Source organism: Perca flavescens, chromosome 2 (assembly GCF_004354835.1).
Source record: "Perca flavescens isolate YP-PL-M2 chromosome 2, PFLA_1.0, whole genome shotgun sequence".
In the NCBI taxonomy this organism is placed as follows: Eukaryota; Metazoa; Chordata; class Actinopteri; order Perciformes; family Percidae; genus Perca; species Perca flavescens.
In genome coordinates, this window is record NC_041332.1 from 10,703,933 (window position 1) to 10,720,920 (window position 16,988).

Genomic DNA, 16,988 nt, shown 5'->3' on the forward strand with positions numbered 1-16,988 from the left:
CAAATCCACACACATTTTTATCTTTTTTAAACCAGTGTGTAGAAAAAGTATATGAAGCTTATTCTGCTCTGTAAGTGTGCAGAACATTTCAAACTGGCTTATGTTAAGGAAGAAGCAGTTGAAGAGCTGTTTGATGGTTCAGTCTGTACCTTCTGTCTTGCCTTTTGAAGGAGAAACATTCGACCCTAAAAAGTTCTTTGAAATGGTGGGAATGAAGGCCATGTCAGCTGAAAACGTCAAGAAGGTCTTCCAGGTTCTGGATGTGGACGGTAGCGGCTTCATAGAGGAGGAGGAGCTCAAGTACGGAAGTCAAACAGACACAACAAACACAAAAAGGAGCATAGGCCTGCCCAATATAATGTCTATGTCCTGCACGCTGCCATGTGTTCATAACACCCTGTACTTTTCTCAGGTTTGTACTGAAGGGCTTTTCCAAGGAAGGCCGAGATCTAACTGACTCTGAGACAACAGCATTCCTCAAAGCCGCAGACAAAGATGGAGACGGCAAGATTGGCATTGACGGTGAGAGAACAGAGGAACATTGCAAAGAATAAACAGGTTGCCATTGAAAAATAAGAGTAGAAGGTCGAGAAGGTCGAAGGTGGGGAGTGTACAGGTTAGCATGTAGGCTGAAGGTGCGTTACTGTAACTGCTGCTTTGCGTGCATTTTTTTTTAACAAAAATATACCAACATTTCTTTAATCCCTGTTACAAAGAGGATGTTGCTACTTGTTTACCTCCAGGAAAAACAGCATCTGGCAGCTGCCAATATGCAATCTAAAGAGTTAAGGCCGTGGTAGGCACTATATTTTCAGGCAAAAATTCCATAATATTCTTTCAGCAAATTGTAATTGAAGTGGTCTGAAAGAAAACATGTTAGCAATGTTAGCTCATCTGGTGAAGTTTAGGTGTTGACAGGAGGTTAAGTGTTTAAGATATACCTTACATATATCATATGAACTAATTCTAGTTTTCAATGATAAGATATTGTCATATTGTTAGCAAATTCCCTGAAAAGACCAAAACTAAAAATGCATTAGTCCGTCTCTTAATACTTCCCGACTTTCCAGCCCCAAGCCCATTTGTTCGTACATAACACATAAATCTTTTTTTTTTTTTTTTTTTTTTTTAAATAAACGTTAAATAACTTCCTAAAACAGAGATTATATTTTAGTGGTATCTTTTAGGCTGTTATTTCTATAGGACAGCTTAGACTTGAAAGGGGAGAGGGAGAGGTGGAATGACATGCAGCAGATGGCTGCAGGTCAGAGTTGAACTCCCAGCCGCTGCGTCAAGGTGTAAACCTCTATATATGGGCACCCTCTCTACCAGGTGAGCTAACCAGGTGCCCAGCTCTGTCATTTTTAACAAACACTACCTAAATGGGTGTAAACAGTGTATTTTTTTTTTTTAATGTGGATTAATAAGCTTATGGTGCTTTCAAATATTTATGGCAGCAGGAATGTGGGATTGGGATAAACTACAGTCTGTGTGTTCATGGTAATGGAGGAACATGTCACCCAAGCGTTATTATGGAACCCACGCAACTTCTAGGCAACACCCGCCCTTCAACAGCATTCACACGCTACTATTGGCCAGGCGTCCATGCTTAGGCTAGGTAACGTAACCCGATTTGTTCAGGTCCTATCCCCTGACCAATCGGCTATCCTAACCTTAACCACTCAAGGTCAATGCCTATCCCCAACCAATCGGCCTGCTTCGTAGGGCGGGACTTGCCTAGAAGTTACGTGGGATCCATAATAACGCGTCACTCGGTGAGACTCATTGATGTGTTTTTAATAGTTTTTGGATAACAATGAAGCATTATGGCACAGAGGAAAATTATAAATCAGGCTTTGGTTACACAGAAAATATGTGTTAGTAGGATCCATTAATTGTTGGTATTCTCATTGGATTTGTTGACATCATGGACATATAGAATATTGCCAGCCTTATCCTTAACGCTGTAGGTCAGTAGAGTTTGCCTCATCACTGCCTCACACAAATATTTTCTTTTTTTCTTTTTTCAGAGTTTGAAATCATGGTGCATGAGTAGGGGATAGCTGAACACCCCCCTTTCTTCCTCCTCCTCCTCCTCCTCTTCGTCCCTGCATTCATATTTTGTAACTACCACTACTTCTCTCACCTTCCTCGGGACCCCACACATGGAGTCAGACCAGGCCTGCTCTCTCTACAAAACACTACAGGAGCAGGCCAACAGGGAGTTACCATGAGGAGAAACATACAGGCATAACAGGCACCAGTGTCATTTTTGATTTTTATATAAATATTTAATTGCACAAGCTGTATGGGTTTCTGAATCATTCTTGATGATTTCATGATGGTAGTTTGTGGTCTCAAAACAGATGGTACTAGTGCTGTAGATGGTTTAGATGTTAGAGACTTCTTAAATCTTAATTTCCTTCCTCTGTGTATTTCAGATCGTGCATTTTGTCTGATGGGTTTTACTTCTAGATGTTCACATATCAGTGCACTTTCCGCCTACTCCTCTTCCTCATCCACCTTCCTTCACCTTCCTTCACCTCCTCTCCTCCTCCACCTCCTCCTCCACACTCCCTGCCTCCGATCAGATGATGTAGTAAATAAAATGATATATACAGTAAGAGAGTTGTGAAGAGAGAAAATATCTAAGTAAGAAATGATAATAAAAAAAACTTGAGTAATAACTGTCTCTTTACTTATTGTTACTCACAGAGGAGACAAACATTTAAACTCACAAAACATAACGTACTGAACATTGCAAAACATCAATCACAGGACAGTGAAGAAAATTTAAATTTTATCATGTGTTGTTGTCATTACTTAGAATTTCTTATGGGGGAGACAGAAAATACGCACTATAGCTTTAAAAAAAATGAGCATAGCATAAGAGCAAGACACATGACAGCTTAAGCGAAAACATTAAAAAATCCTTTAGGTGTTAACAGCTTAAAGAAATACTTGGAGATTTTGGGAAATACCGTTATTCGCTTTGCTTGATAGATTCAGATGAGAAGATCAACACCACTCGCATGTCTGTACGCTAACTATGTTGCTGGAGCCAGCAGCCAGGTGGCGTAACTTAGCATAAAGGCCTGGAAACAGGGAAAAACAGCTAGCCTGGCTCTGTCCAGAGCAAAAAAAGGCAGGAAGCCCCAGTTTCCAGACTTTATGTTAAGCTAACCAGCTGCTGGCTGTAGCTTCGTATTTAGCGGACAGATATAAGAATGGTAATGGTAGGTAGAAAGCGAGTCAGCATATTTCCAAAAATGTCTAATTACTTACACTTATATTTTTACTATAACAGGCAAACAGACCATCTATATAAACATCCAAATACTGTACAAGGAGTTGCTAAAACAACTACTTCAAAAGTGTATGTTTGTGATATTAAACTACTTAGATGTATTACAGTATCACCTTTTCTTTTGGTAAAAGAAAAACCTCAACACTGTAACAAACCTTCCTCTGCTCCTGTAGCTCAAAGCCTTCACATTTCAGAGATGTCATTGCATAGTCCTGAAACAAAAATATATACCCTGCCTCCACAACCTGATCTGGCAGCCTCGGTTACAAACCCTGCCTGCATGAGCGATGATGGATCAGTGGATCTGAGGAGAAGATCGGTCATTGGTCTTCGTGGGGCGAAGCTTTACAGTGGCGAATGGGTTTGTGCCTCTGAAACGAGAGGATGACGTACAATGTTACACAATACCTTACACACTCAACTGCCTTCTGACAACACAAACAAAACCACGTACACACACATGCACACACTCCAGGTTGGGAAAGTAACTAACACCAGACCCCAGGCAGAAAATGGAACGTTAGAACTGTGGATAGTGAGCAAGCATTTGATCATTTTCATACCAAAGACACTTCTAAAATGACACAAAGGGATACTTTAAGTGTCCATTGAAACCCAGACAACTGCAGCTGGCACAAATCCACTACTCTTCAACTTTCATGATTATGCATACTTGTATGGAATGAATTTGCATCATTTCAGACTAATGCCAATATACAATACTGACTAGCAAATAGATCATCCTTAATGAAAAAAAGTCTTAAAAAAAAAAGTGAACCACATAAAACAAACTTTTTTTCTATCAGCACATACACACACTGACATTTACCTGGGAAACAGTGGGTTTTCAGGTTGCCTGTGGGGTGATAATGTCTAAGAAAAGAGAGGTTTGCCAATGTGAATAACCAAAACAAGTGAAGTAGCATAAGTGTACCAGGATTACTCTATATGTAACAGAAGAAAAAAAAAAACATTTTGCCATCCTTTGAGAGTTAATCTATTTCAGAATGTAACTCTCTCTGGTACCTGGACATCAGATGCTGATTCACACTTCCTGTCAGGGAGGGGAGAGATTGGTCGAAAATCCGCAGAGCCCCTTCTAAGATTCTGACTCAGGGGAGGTGGCGGCGGTGGGGGAGGAGGTGGAGGTGGCTGTTCGCTGTAGTTCCTTGTCTGGCTTGACTCCAGTTTCTTCTCAGGGAGAGGAGAGATTGGCTGGCCGTCTACAGAGGCTCTGCGGTTGGGCGTGGCTGGTGGCGGGACATCTCCATAGCTCTTGCTCTCTGGTTGGTCAGTGTAGGTGTCAGTGGGGTCCAGCAGATTGTTCATACTGTGGCTTCTTAGAGAACCACTGAGGGGTTAAAGGCACACATATAGGAGCATTTAGTCATTCATAACAGTGACCTGGAATATGTTGGTGAAAGATAATAAATATAAAGCATCCTTTCCCATTTCTGAGCCGGGGTATGTATTTGTTACAGAACAGCCCACTAAATATGCATTTTACAGTAGGTATTAGTACAGTCATTCTGTAGTGTGAACGGATACAAAACAACAAAAATATGTTCTATTGGTGTTCAGAGTTGGGGCAAAGTTTCCGATGCGCAACAGAACAGTGCTACTACAAATGTTAGGCATTCTTTCCCTGCTCGAGGACACTCCCAACATCTCGGAGTAGGAGCCTTTTTCCAGGCGGTGAAGAAATGTCCCACCCTACTCTGCCTTTGATTGGCTAGTACTCAGCACCTCCGTGGCTCCAGTGGCGCAATCGGTTAGCGTGCGGTACTTATATGACAGTATACAGCAGAGCAATGCCGAGGTTGTGAGTTCGAGCCTCACCTGGAGCAGAGTTTTTGGGGGTGGCAGTAGCTCAGTCTGTGGGGACTTGGCTTGGGAACCAGTTGGTCACCAGTTCAAGTCCCCATACAGACCAAGTACGGAGTGTGGACTGGTAGCTGGAAAGGTACCAGTTTACCTACTGGGCAATTTCGGGTTTACCCTCCTGCTGCTTGGTACGTCTGTTCATTGGCAGCCACCTCGCTCTGACGTCTCTTCATTAAAGATGCAGTAGGTAAGACTTATAAAACTAACGTTCTGTCATATTTGCTGAAACTGACCCTATGTTCAAGAACTACATGAAACAGGTAATTTACAAAAAAAATCTGGCTCCTCTGGCATCACCTCCAGCCTGTAGTGCGATTTGCAAAAATCCACAGCTCCCTGTTCAGATGCACCAATCAGGGCCGGGGGGAGTGTCTAACTGCGTGTCAATCACTGCTAATGCACACACATTCATTCGCCCTTGTGGGGGGCAGGGCTTAGGAGACCGTTTTGGGCTTTAGCAGAAAGGGGGGAGGGACTGAGAAGTTCCTTGTTGATGTTAACATTTGTTGGCTAAGTCCTGGATCTTCTCAATCCTACCTAGAGCACCTTTAATGCATGTGTATAACTCCTGTTTGTGCATGTGTGTGTATTTCGGGCCTGTGTGTAATGTGTAAAAAATAACAATCAATAAAGTATGTCTTCTTTTTCTTCTTCGTTGGTTGGATTGGGTTAGGTTTAGGCATTAGGATTAAGATTGGTTAGGGTTAGGGTAAGAATACCAGGGTAAGCCAATCAGAGGCAGAGTAAGGCTGAGTAGGGCGGAGCGTTCCTTCGCCATTCTAGGAATTGTAAATTCGCTTCCAGGTGAAGGTCTCTCTAAATCTAAAGTCAATCTGTCACACTGAAATCTTTCGTCATTTAACACTGTAAAATGGCAGAAATGTTGGCCACTACACTACAGATGGGAATTGTTTTCAACATCTAAAATTCTCTGCTGAATTTGGTGTGCAGACCAACAGTAATTCCTACCTTGTTGCTAAAGTGTTGGAGAAATCCTCGACAGGGGCCACATAAGCAGCAGGGAACCAGCCCTGACTGGAGGAGATAAGACAGATACAAATGAGGAAACAACAAATTCCATAAATCCTCTGTACCAGGAGCGTATACTGTAAACCATTCTACTTTCTACATCAGACAAAATATACTGTTTTTTTTAGACTTGAAATGAATGTACAAGTGTAGAGTGTCAATGAACGACAATGTTTTGCAGTACTTGTTTGTGCTCTTACCAAATGGAAACTTACACAAAACAATGTTCATATTTCATCTCATAGTTTAAGTGGTCAAAATAAATAGCTTTACTGTCTTATTAGAGCTGGGTAGATCAAATAGATCAAATATCACGATATTTTTGACCAAATACCTTGATTGATTGATATTGTGGCGATAATGTAGTGTTGAAAATTGGTGCTTTTGCGAAATATGCACACAATGAGATGTTTGATACATATGTTGATATAATAACTAAGTGGGTAAAGGCAAATAATTTAACAGCTAGAACAGCCTGGTGTGTTCAGAAAATGACATCACTCTACTGTAATGCAGCCTTAAAAACCAGTAAAAGACAACACTTAATGTCATATCAGGATATTACCATATCCAAAATTTAAGATAATATCTAGTCTCATATATATCGATATATTGCCCAGACCTATGTCTTATTGCACGAAATGACACTTGCTGATCTCACAGTCAAGGTAACTTTATTAATACCTAAAGGTAGATTTGGTTTATAGTGGGTCAGCCTCCTTTTACACACACACACACACACACACACACACACACACACACACACACACACACACACACACACACACACACACACACACACACACACACACACAGCAGCAGACTGTAGGATGTAACGTGACAAAGAGACAACATTGCTCATTACTAATAAAATACAATAAATACATAAATCCGCAGACCAAATAAAGAAAGAAAAATAAATAAGGCAGTGGACCTGTATTGCTACTACTTATTGAATATACGTACAGCCACTGGGACAACGCTGTTGCTGTGTAGCTTAGTTTTACAGGGTGGTACTTTATACCTGCGTCCCGACGGTAGGAGCTGAAATTCACTATGTAAAGGGTGGAAGTGGTCTTTCAAAATAGTTCCAGCTATCCTTTGTAATGGTTTAGAATACAGGGATTCTGGGTTGAGCTGTGGCTTTCCCACCAGCTTACTGGGCCACTTCACAATTTGATTCAGACGGTTCCTATTTTTAAGAGACAAGTTCCCAAACCATAACACCAGGCAAAAAGACAAAACTGATTTAATAAAAGTATGATAAAATAGGGTTAATCAAGGTTCTGTCAATGTGGAGGGAGGAAAGTTTTCTCTGGCAAAACAATGGCTAGTTTCCCTTTTTACACACAGCGTCACAGTTTACCTCAAGAGTCACTTGCTGAACTTTATTGCTTTTATTGTTGATATATTTCTCACCTCTTGCACAGAAGGGTGTGAGATTTCTTCTTTCAAAACACTCGGCCTATAAGGCCATCCACATACTGCCCATATACGTGACTAATCAGCAATGCGAGACATATTGTTCTAATGATAAATTAAAAAATGACAATACTGTTACCATTTCCATTCAATTTTCTTTGGAATAATTAAAGCAACACTATGTAACTTTTAGCCCTACATGTTGTCTCATTGGAACTACAACTCGCATCGGGTAGTGTGAGTTGTAGCTCCAATGACATAACCTGTAGGGCTTAAAGTTACATAGTGTTGCTTTAAAGCTATAGTGCGTAGTTTGTCTCCCCCATGAGGAATTCTAAGTAACAACACTGTCGGCGTGTCCACATGATACAAGCCTTCTGTGATCGTGCCCCCACCCCTCCTCGATGCAGTTGTTAGCAGCTAAGGAGGACTAAAAAAACAGATGGAATTAAAAAAACTAGGGCTGTCTATCGATTAAAAAAAATTAACTAATTAATTGCACAATTTGCTGTAATTAATCGCGATTAATCGCTTTTTTAAATTGAGACTGAAGCTTGTAATAATGGATATTTAAATGCTAAATCACTTAACTTTGCAAATATGAAGAAAAAAACAAACAAGGAAAGGTTCTGCTAAGTTCAGAATGTTTAATATCTTTCAGAACAACAGCAGCAACAATTTGGCTTATTTAGTCCTGCTGAAGGCTGCTGGAAACGGCTACAAACTGTCTGACTTGAGAGCAGATTTTTGTCACCGTCCCCGGCTGCTGTCGCCTCCTCTCGTCTACTTTACAGGCGAGGCGCAGTTCATCTCCAACGAGCCTATGTTCAGTCGGCGGCAGGGCAGTCGGGACTCACCCGGAAATGGCGAGCGGAATGAGTGTGACTAGTCTCTCAAAATCTGACAAAAATCTTCTAAACGGACCTTTGTTGAGCTGAAATGAAGACAGATTCAGCAACTGCACGGCCTATTTCTCGCTTAAAATGTTTTCAGAAACATGTTTCAGTGAACTATTTTAGTACAATATGAGATCGTATTCTGAACGGCCGCCATGACAGTCTGGCTCTCAATATCCGGAGAAAACAAACCCATGTGACGCGTTCGTCCAATCAGCTGCCGGTTTTCATTACTTGGGCAACAATACAGAGTAGCGCCGCCTGCTGTTATGTAGACGTATTACGTTTCTCAGCCGCCACATGAAGTAAACACAGCTGCGTTAATTTCGTTAATTTTTTTTAACGAGTTAAATATTAAAAAATTAACGCAAAAATTAACGCGTTAATTTTGATAGCCCTAAAAAAAACATGATGGACTCTTCAGAAGAGGTCATTATCTCGAATTTCGGCGCGGGAAAGTCACCGGACGACACAATCTTCTGAACATAGCTTTGTAGCAACTCATTTGGCAATGGCTTGACGTTTATTAATATCAAAAAGTTACGCACTAAAGCTTTAATTAGGTTTCTCATCTCTGTTGTGAAAATGTGATTTCACTGTCAATGGTGGAGGAGGGAGAGGGCTTTGTAGCAACGGTTGTGCCAGAGCTTTATCAGTTGCAATACCTTCTGGTTGCTGAAAGTCATACATAGTCACAGATTTTTTTAATTTAATTCCCATGTAAAACATCTAAAAGACACTAATCCATAGCTCCTGCACCTGCATGCATACACATCGTCTTCTATCTCAGCTACCCACCGCAGGCTGCTGTCAGTGCGTCCATACAGCCAGCCGTTGCGTGGCTCCTGAACCAGCACGGTGACAGCCTCTCCCCTGTTGAATGGTAGAAGCTTTGGGTTGGATGAGGAGGGGTGAGAAACCAGGGCTCTCATGGATCTGCCTCCACCCAGACCCAGAGATTCCCCCACTGAGCTGGAGCGAGAGCGGCTGGGGAGGGGAGACGGCGCTAGAGGGTGGAGAACAAGTGGAACGGAGAGCGAAAAAAAGGAATAGGATGGAGAGAGGGAGTGAGACATAAAACAGGGAAAAGCTTTTCTGCCTCATGCTTACCATGCCATTAAAAACAAACTCAAAGACAGGTGTGGGAAAAGAGGGTGATGGCACTATTTTGGGTGTATGAATGTGTATCCATAGGCAAAAATAAAAGGATAACTCAGTTACTCAGACATTAACACAAGAACTCTACTACTGTATATTATTTTCCACAATGCCAATGTACAGAACAATATCTATTGGTCTATTAGTCTAATGCTGCAGAGGCAAATACCACTGATCTTGTTTGGCTTCAAAGGTTGTCAGAATGTAATCACATTAAATTACAACAATCATAGTTTCCACAAAGTACAGTCTTTCTCCCACGGCACCTCTAGAGGGCACTCTGCCCAGTGCCTGCTGCTCCCTCCTGGCCCAGGACATATCTTCATCTCTGGCTACTGTCTGCAGCAGAGAGCTCACTGAACCTCGCAGCTGGTCAGAAACAACATACACAAGTAAATAAACTCAATTTTGAATAGAAATCTAGCACAGTAATTGTTTAAACGTACAATATGTAACTTTCTGTCGCTAGGGGTCTCTCAACCAAAACAATGGACGGTAAAACTGGACTTTTGATGACGTTGGGAAGTTGCATGGAATTATGGGAGTTTTTAGAGTTAAACACCTTCGCTGCCGGTTAGTAAGCATCAGTTCACGGACGAGTTTACCCATTCAAGTGTATTCACGTTACGTTTAGTAACGTTTATTCATGTTATTGTAATAAAATAGCTGCAGTTTCCCCAACATAATTACGTTTTTCTTGATTAGATTTTTATTTGTAGCTGACCAGTTAGCTAGTGAGCTAGCAAGCTAACAGTAGCCTGTTGTGCAGCAGCAGAACATCTCCCAGCTGGCCGGAATGATCTCCCCTTCACTTTTCAGTAATCTTAACTTTTCGTTTTGGTGCTTAACCCACCTTTTGTCGGGTTAATTTAGCTAACCGTAAAGACAGATAAACGCAAAGGGGGGAGAAATTTTCGGCACATACACCGGTAGCGCTACGGAGATGTAGCTAGCTACCGCTATGGATGGCTGCTGTTGTGACTCGGTGCTGGGTCTGATATAGTCTGTTTCCCGACGTTTAATTAAACTGCCGTTAGCGTCGTAAGCACCAGTCACTGGAGATAAGTTCAAGCCGGGGGGTTTGCTGTAATGAAAGTAGCTGGCTGATAGCTGACTGGGGGCTAACGGTAACTAGCTAGCTTTATGTCCCGGGGCTGTTGTCAGCTGTCATCCCGACTGAGTCTCTCTGCGCCGGGGGAGTGAGGCAGACAGACCGGGGTGTGCTACTTTGGCTAAATTAGCATTAGATTAATCGTCTATCTACAGCTAACGTTAACATTACTAGTGAAGTTATTCGTGGGTTAGCTCAGTCCTGTTAGCTGTGGTCGAAACAGTCATACTAAAAATAACTTTATTAGCGTGTTGAACAATGTTGTAACCTCGTAATGTTACCCACAAAGCTTTAGCACCAAACGTTAGCACATTGTAGTAACGTCAAGCTGGTATCGATATTTCAAAATAGATAAGGTCTCTGTTGTATTACTGTGATAAAAAGTGGGATGTAATTAATCACAAAATGATGCTGTATGGCAAAAAGCAGTATTACGGTTACAAGTATTTTTTTTCTGTGACATTGTATGATTTACAATTACTCCTGAACGTATCATCTTGGTGCCAGTGTTCTGACGGAAGTTAGAGTAACTGGAGGGTGAAAGGTTATATGACGCCACTGACTAAAGGAAACGTGCCGTGTCTGAAAATAAAATAACAGATTTCTCTGGGTTTGACATTTGGTGGAAACATTTAGGATAGTGTAAGAACACAACTCATAAAAATATATAACATAGGTATGCTCATTTTTAGACATTTTAAAGCAGAAATGTTACATATTGTACCTTTAAAGGTCCTATGACATGTTGCTTTTTGGATGCTTTTATATAGACCTTAGCGGTCCTCTAATACTGTATCTGAAGTCTCTTTCCCGAAATTCAGCCTTGGTGCAGAATTACAGCCACTAGAGCCAGTCCCACAATGAGCTTTACTTAGGATGTGCCATTTCTGTGTCTGTAGCTTTAAATGCTATTGAGGAGGAGAGAAGGGGGGGGGCAAATTCTCTGGGCGGGCAAAGCAGAGAAAGGGGAGGTAACCTTGCTCCTTATGACCTCATAAGGAGAAGATTCCAGATTGGCCCATCTGAGCTTTCATTTTCTCAAAGGTAGAGTAGGATACCCAGGGCTTGGTTTACACCTATCGCCATTTCTAGCCACTGGGGGACCATAGGCAGGCTGTGGGAACTCATATTAATTAAGTGAAATTTTCATGCCATGGGACCTTTAAGTTGCTCGCTGTCTAAATGTATACAAAACATTTTTAACAGAAATATTTGCCTCAGTCACTAATTAAAATGTATCCATTCTATCAAAGTCAGCTCTTTCTGCAGATTATTACACTCAGTGGCCACTTTATTAGGTACACCTGTAAAATGTAAAGTCGTATGCAGTAAAGCAGCAATGTAAAGGGTTGTGCCTAATGATATCCTGTATCAATCAAAGGCATTTTCTCTCTTCAGTTGATAATAACAAATGACAGTTATATCCATAATCGTGTCACTGAGGCTATATACAGACACTGGTGCGGCATCCCAAGGCAGTACAGCTTCTTTACAGGCTGACTGGTGCTTAGAATACTAATTGACTGAGTATAATGTTCACATTGGATCAAAACAATTGACTAAACCACGTAACGCCTTGGTACCTGTGCATCTTGATCCAAATGAGAGGGAGTTCGAGGTCTGGACCCTCTGGTGTCGTTAACTTTCTCCTTCCATCCATCTGCCTTCTGCTGGAGAGACGCACCAGTCTGAAAAGAGATAAGAGAGGTGAACACCTCATTAAATCTCAGGCAGCAACAAAATGAACTTCAGTAAATGAGCCAGTGGTCGCTGAGGCGTGAATTTCATATAATCAAGCAATTAACATGCTATCACATGGGTGGAATAAAACTGTCTTGTGTGTGTGTGTGTGTGTGTGTGTACCTTGTTTATAAGAAAGAGCAGTGACTGAGTGAGGCCACAGTGTTTCTCTGCCAAGAAGCGATACCTCCTCTCCTCCTCCTTCTGGATCTCCTGCTGGCTCTGCCTCAGGTACAGCATGTACTCACTGTTCTCCTAAAAACACACACACACACACACACACACACACAAGACATTTTTATTCCACCCATCGACGTATTAGAAATGACACATATACAATGGTACACAAGTATTGCTACTGGACTGAGTTTGTGGATGTGTATGACTGTACATTGTGTACTGTATATGAGCATGTGAACTTGCATAGTGTTTGTGCATGTTTGTGTAACTACCAGAGAGTCTCTGTAGGCTCCTCGTCTGAGCTGTTTCTCCAAAGCCTCTGCCTGGTTCCTCACCTCCAGCTCATAGACTCTGCGACTACCCTGAAGCACAGGAAACAGAGTGATTCATGAAGCTCTGATGTGATATTGAAAGGTTTTCTTGAGACTAATTAGGCTACATCTCAACTGATTGTGATCTTAAATGAAATAATTCAAACTCAGATTGGTTTTGGGCATTCTCAGAAAGTTTTTCAAATCTGCAGGGATGCTGCTTTGAGTTTTATGTAGATGGAAATGCAATAAATATGACTAAAATGACCAGATACATGGGAGTCAAGTTGCAATGTTGTCCACAGCAACAAGTCAAAGACTAACTGCGATTGACAAACCAAAAAGAAAAAGTAATTGGTAAATTACAGTGGAGTTCTCTTTTCTTATTGAAGGATGTGTAAATATTACGTTAGTTGTATTACCATTAATGTGTGTAAGTTTCAAATCATTAAAAGAATTGCAACAAATGTGAACTCCACAGTGTACTGTACACATCAGTAGTTTCCATATGTTGAGCCACAAAGTAGGAATGAGCCATAACTCTAAAATTGATTTAGTCCAATAAAAATATACTGATTAATATATTACTGACGCTTTCACAATTGTATCTTTGTATTCATCAAATAACTATATATATATATATATATATATATATATATATATATATATATATATATATATGTATATGTATGAATTAAGAAAATGAAGAATACACAAAGTATTGCAATGCTACAGTATATAATAGAATAGCTGCCTAAGTGTTACCATAAACCATACTCCTAGCCCAGTAAGTTACTCCAAATTCTCCTCAACTTAACCCAGTCCTCAGAAGAATAGATATAAAAAACATTTGCTTTTTCCACTCACATCAATGTACTCCTCATCCAACTTGACATTCTTCTCCATGGCTTGCAATACCTCTACCTGGAACCATCGAAACTGAAGCAGGAAGATCAACAAAGGCACTGTGATGCAGCCAAGTGATTATGGAAACTGTCCCCTTGTTAAAACAGTAGATTATTTTGTGTGACTGAATCTATATGCAAATGTGCTCCATCATCAGGCCAACTTTTTAATCAAAGGGACATGTTTTGCCTTGTTCGCATCACTGAAAGCCACTGCAATCAAGTGCGAGGGTTCAAGTGGCACTATGAATTTTAAACAAGCAGTGAAATGCGAGCAGAAACTCATCTCCTAAAAATTTCTGTAAAGTCAAAAGTGATTCTATGAGCATCCTACACACATTTCTTAATTAACGCATTAAGACCAGATGCAACATATGCGTGTATAACAAGATTTCAAACATTTTAGGAAATATTAATTTCCCTTTCCCAAAGTTAGATGAAAGTATTGATATTATATCTGGGTAAATTCCACACAACTGTATTTTCCAATATGTAACAGTAATCATTTAAATGACATGCTTTTTCCAGGGCTGCAGGACAACAATGTCTGCTATATGTTGTTTGTAAGCAAAGTTTTCTTTATTGTCTTTCATTTTATAATTTTTTATTGGGGTTAATATGTATTTAAATATGACCAGATCACCACCAAACATAATTACAAACCAATTAAAACTTTTTAGATATTTATATAGATATATATAGATATAACAATTTTTTTTGAAAGTGCTCATATTATGCTTTTTGGTTTTTCCCCTTTCCTTTATTGTGTTATATATCTTTTTTGTGCACGTTATAGGTTTACAAAGTGAAAAAGCCCAAAGTCCACCCCAAAGGGACCATCCCCAATAGAATAGTGGATCCTGTGTTTTGGTTTGAATAATATGAGTATTGACTGAAGACATGTACTGACCACTCCCTCCATCTCTGCGGTGAGTCTCCTCTGTGTTTCCGATAACTGGATCAGGACATCCCCTGTTTAAAACGAAAAAGACTAGACATTTTGAATTACCATTGATCTAATGCTTTTACTTATTTTGTGTGAATTTACAAAAGAAAGGCAAAATACTTGAGCAGCAATTTGATATATGACTTTAACACATTTTAACACTGATCAAGTCATCATGTTAAGATGGCAGAAAGGTAGCCAAGCCCTTTATATTATGGGTGCCTCTGGTGTTGATTATTGTCATGGATTGTGGTTGAGCTAATGAATTGAGTGCAGCTGAAAGACTGTCCCCATCTATAATTTAGAGGCTGTCACTTAATAGGGCCCCAGGTCACGCTGTGGCTCCCTGACCTTCTCAGTTAGCCAACCTAGCAAAACTACGTGAGTCACGCTGTGCTAGCACTGATGAATGAGCCCTCACACTCTCAATGGGGATGCCTTAGCATAATGCTAACAATGATATACAGCCCCCTGGTCAGAGTGAAAGTGAAGCTGGTGGAAAATATGCACTCATGCATGCACTTAGGCCTGGATACACACACACACACACACACACACACACACAAACACACACACAAACACACACACACACACACACACACACACACACACACACACACACAAGAGAGCATGAGATGATGTGGTATTTTACAATCTGTATGATTAGGCTTGACATTAATTTGATAGAGCACTTAGCCATCTCTAGAGAACAATTATGTTTCTGTAATGCAATAAATTACAGGTGAAACCTGTTATGGAAAGATTGAGTAATCAATAATACGTACAAACAAACACACACACACACTTACCAAGAGAACGAGAGGAAAGTGTGTGAAGGGCCTGGTCACCCATTTTAGCCACAGCGCTGAAGTAGGCCTCACTGCAAACAGCTAAGGCTGTAGGGCACACACACACACACACACACACACACACACACACACACACACACACACACACACACACACACACACACACACACACAAACTACAACCTTTTCAAATACTTAACTTTATAAACATATTGGCCTTGGAGTAACACCCCAAGCCAGTTATACTACTCTTAACTGGGTCAATCAATTCTGCCTTTATTCATTTGAAACACAAGCCTTGCAGTGCTGCTGACATATGATATGTGATTTTGGTCTAGGAATAGCCCCATGCCAGTTGGTATAGTTTTACAACGCTGCCTTGTTGCCCCGTGACTGACTACCTGTTCCTTTCTTTATCAGGACGAGAGGTACATTAATGATATATGCTGCTCATCGTAGAATCGTAGACAGGAAGGATTAGTGAGGCCAGACAGGCAAATACAATGGGATGCAGGTTTCAATTCTGCTTCACGTTCTCTTAATTTTACACGTTTATTTTTACACGGTATAAGTTTAAACTCAACGTATCATTCCTACGGCACTCCTTGACAAAAAGCCAATGACCCATTTAATCCCAGTGACTTCGAGCTTTAGGAAAACGTTGTGCTTGTTCACAAACATTAGGCCCTCCCCACGAGATTACCGTTATCTATAACGTGTCTACTTTTAACACAAACTGTATGCAAAACTCAAAGAAAGAAAAAATAAATGTTACAACATGATGTACTACATACTGTGAAATTATTAAAATAACTATTAGAAAATGTCTGTCTCATGCATACATACACACACGCGCGCACACACACACACACACACTTATTCAATCCATCACCCACACATCTACCCACCAGTCACTCACAAGCTCACTCACCTTGGAAAGCATTGACGTAGCTGTTTCCTAAAGCAACAAGCTTCTGGAGGCCAGGATTGAAGTGCTCCATCAGGTTCTACAGTAACACACACAAAGAGAAATACACACCAAAAGAAACAATAGTTACTTTTGCAATCATTGAACACACAGGAATTTTAAATCTGATACTGTCCCAAGTCACTCCGGCCATGCCATGTTTAACTATATCTCATAGTTCTTCCTCCCATTTTAAAGACTACATTCCAGCCCATGAACAGAAACCAAAAGGTAAAGGACAAGGCAAGAACTCACCGAATAGACGGTTAAAGTTGATCTGTGCAGCTGGTCACTGGTGGCTCCGGACATAGTGTCCAATTTCAA

At 40.7% G+C, this 16,988-nt stretch overlaps 2 protein-coding genes and 1 non-coding gene across 6 annotated transcripts in view; 2 read left to right on the forward strand and 1 right to left on the reverse strand.

Annotated features, from left to right (window-relative positions):
- The window catches only part of pvalb7 (parvalbumin 7), a 38,675-nt gene extending 36,040 nt beyond the window's left edge, over nt 1–2,635 (forward strand). For all 4 annotated transcript variants that reach the window (XM_028595223.1, XM_028595213.1, XM_028595197.1 and 1 more), the window contains exons 3-5: nt 171–300; nt 413–522; nt 2,031–2,635. In XM_028595223.1, the coding sequence (XP_028451024.1) occupies nt 171–300; nt 413–522; nt 2,031–2,056 (266 nt within the window). In that variant the 3' untranslated portion in view covers nt 2,057–2,635. The remainder of the gene's footprint in view (nt 1–170; nt 301–412; nt 523–2,030) is intronic.
- A 554-nt stretch (nt 2,636–3,189) lies between these two features.
- Nucleotides 3,190–16,988, reverse strand: baiap2l2b (BAR/IMD domain containing adaptor protein 2 like 2b). The gene is given in 14 exon segments (XM_028566896.1): nt 3,190–3,678; nt 4,137–4,163; nt 4,287–4,658; nt 6,161–6,226; nt 9,337–9,544; nt 9,963–10,065; nt 12,391–12,495; nt 12,671–12,802; nt 13,000–13,089; nt 13,906–13,977; nt 14,854–14,915; nt 15,699–15,785; nt 16,629–16,704; nt 16,920–16,988. Coding segments are annotated over 14 exon segments (1,530 nt in total). The 5' UTR covers nt 16,974–16,988; the 3' UTR covers nt 3,190–3,602.
- Nucleotides 5,061–5,154, forward strand: trnai-uau (transfer RNA isoleucine (anticodon UAU)). Its single transcript has 2 exons — nt 5,061–5,098; nt 5,119–5,154. It is a non-coding gene; the product is annotated as a tRNA-Ile (tRNA).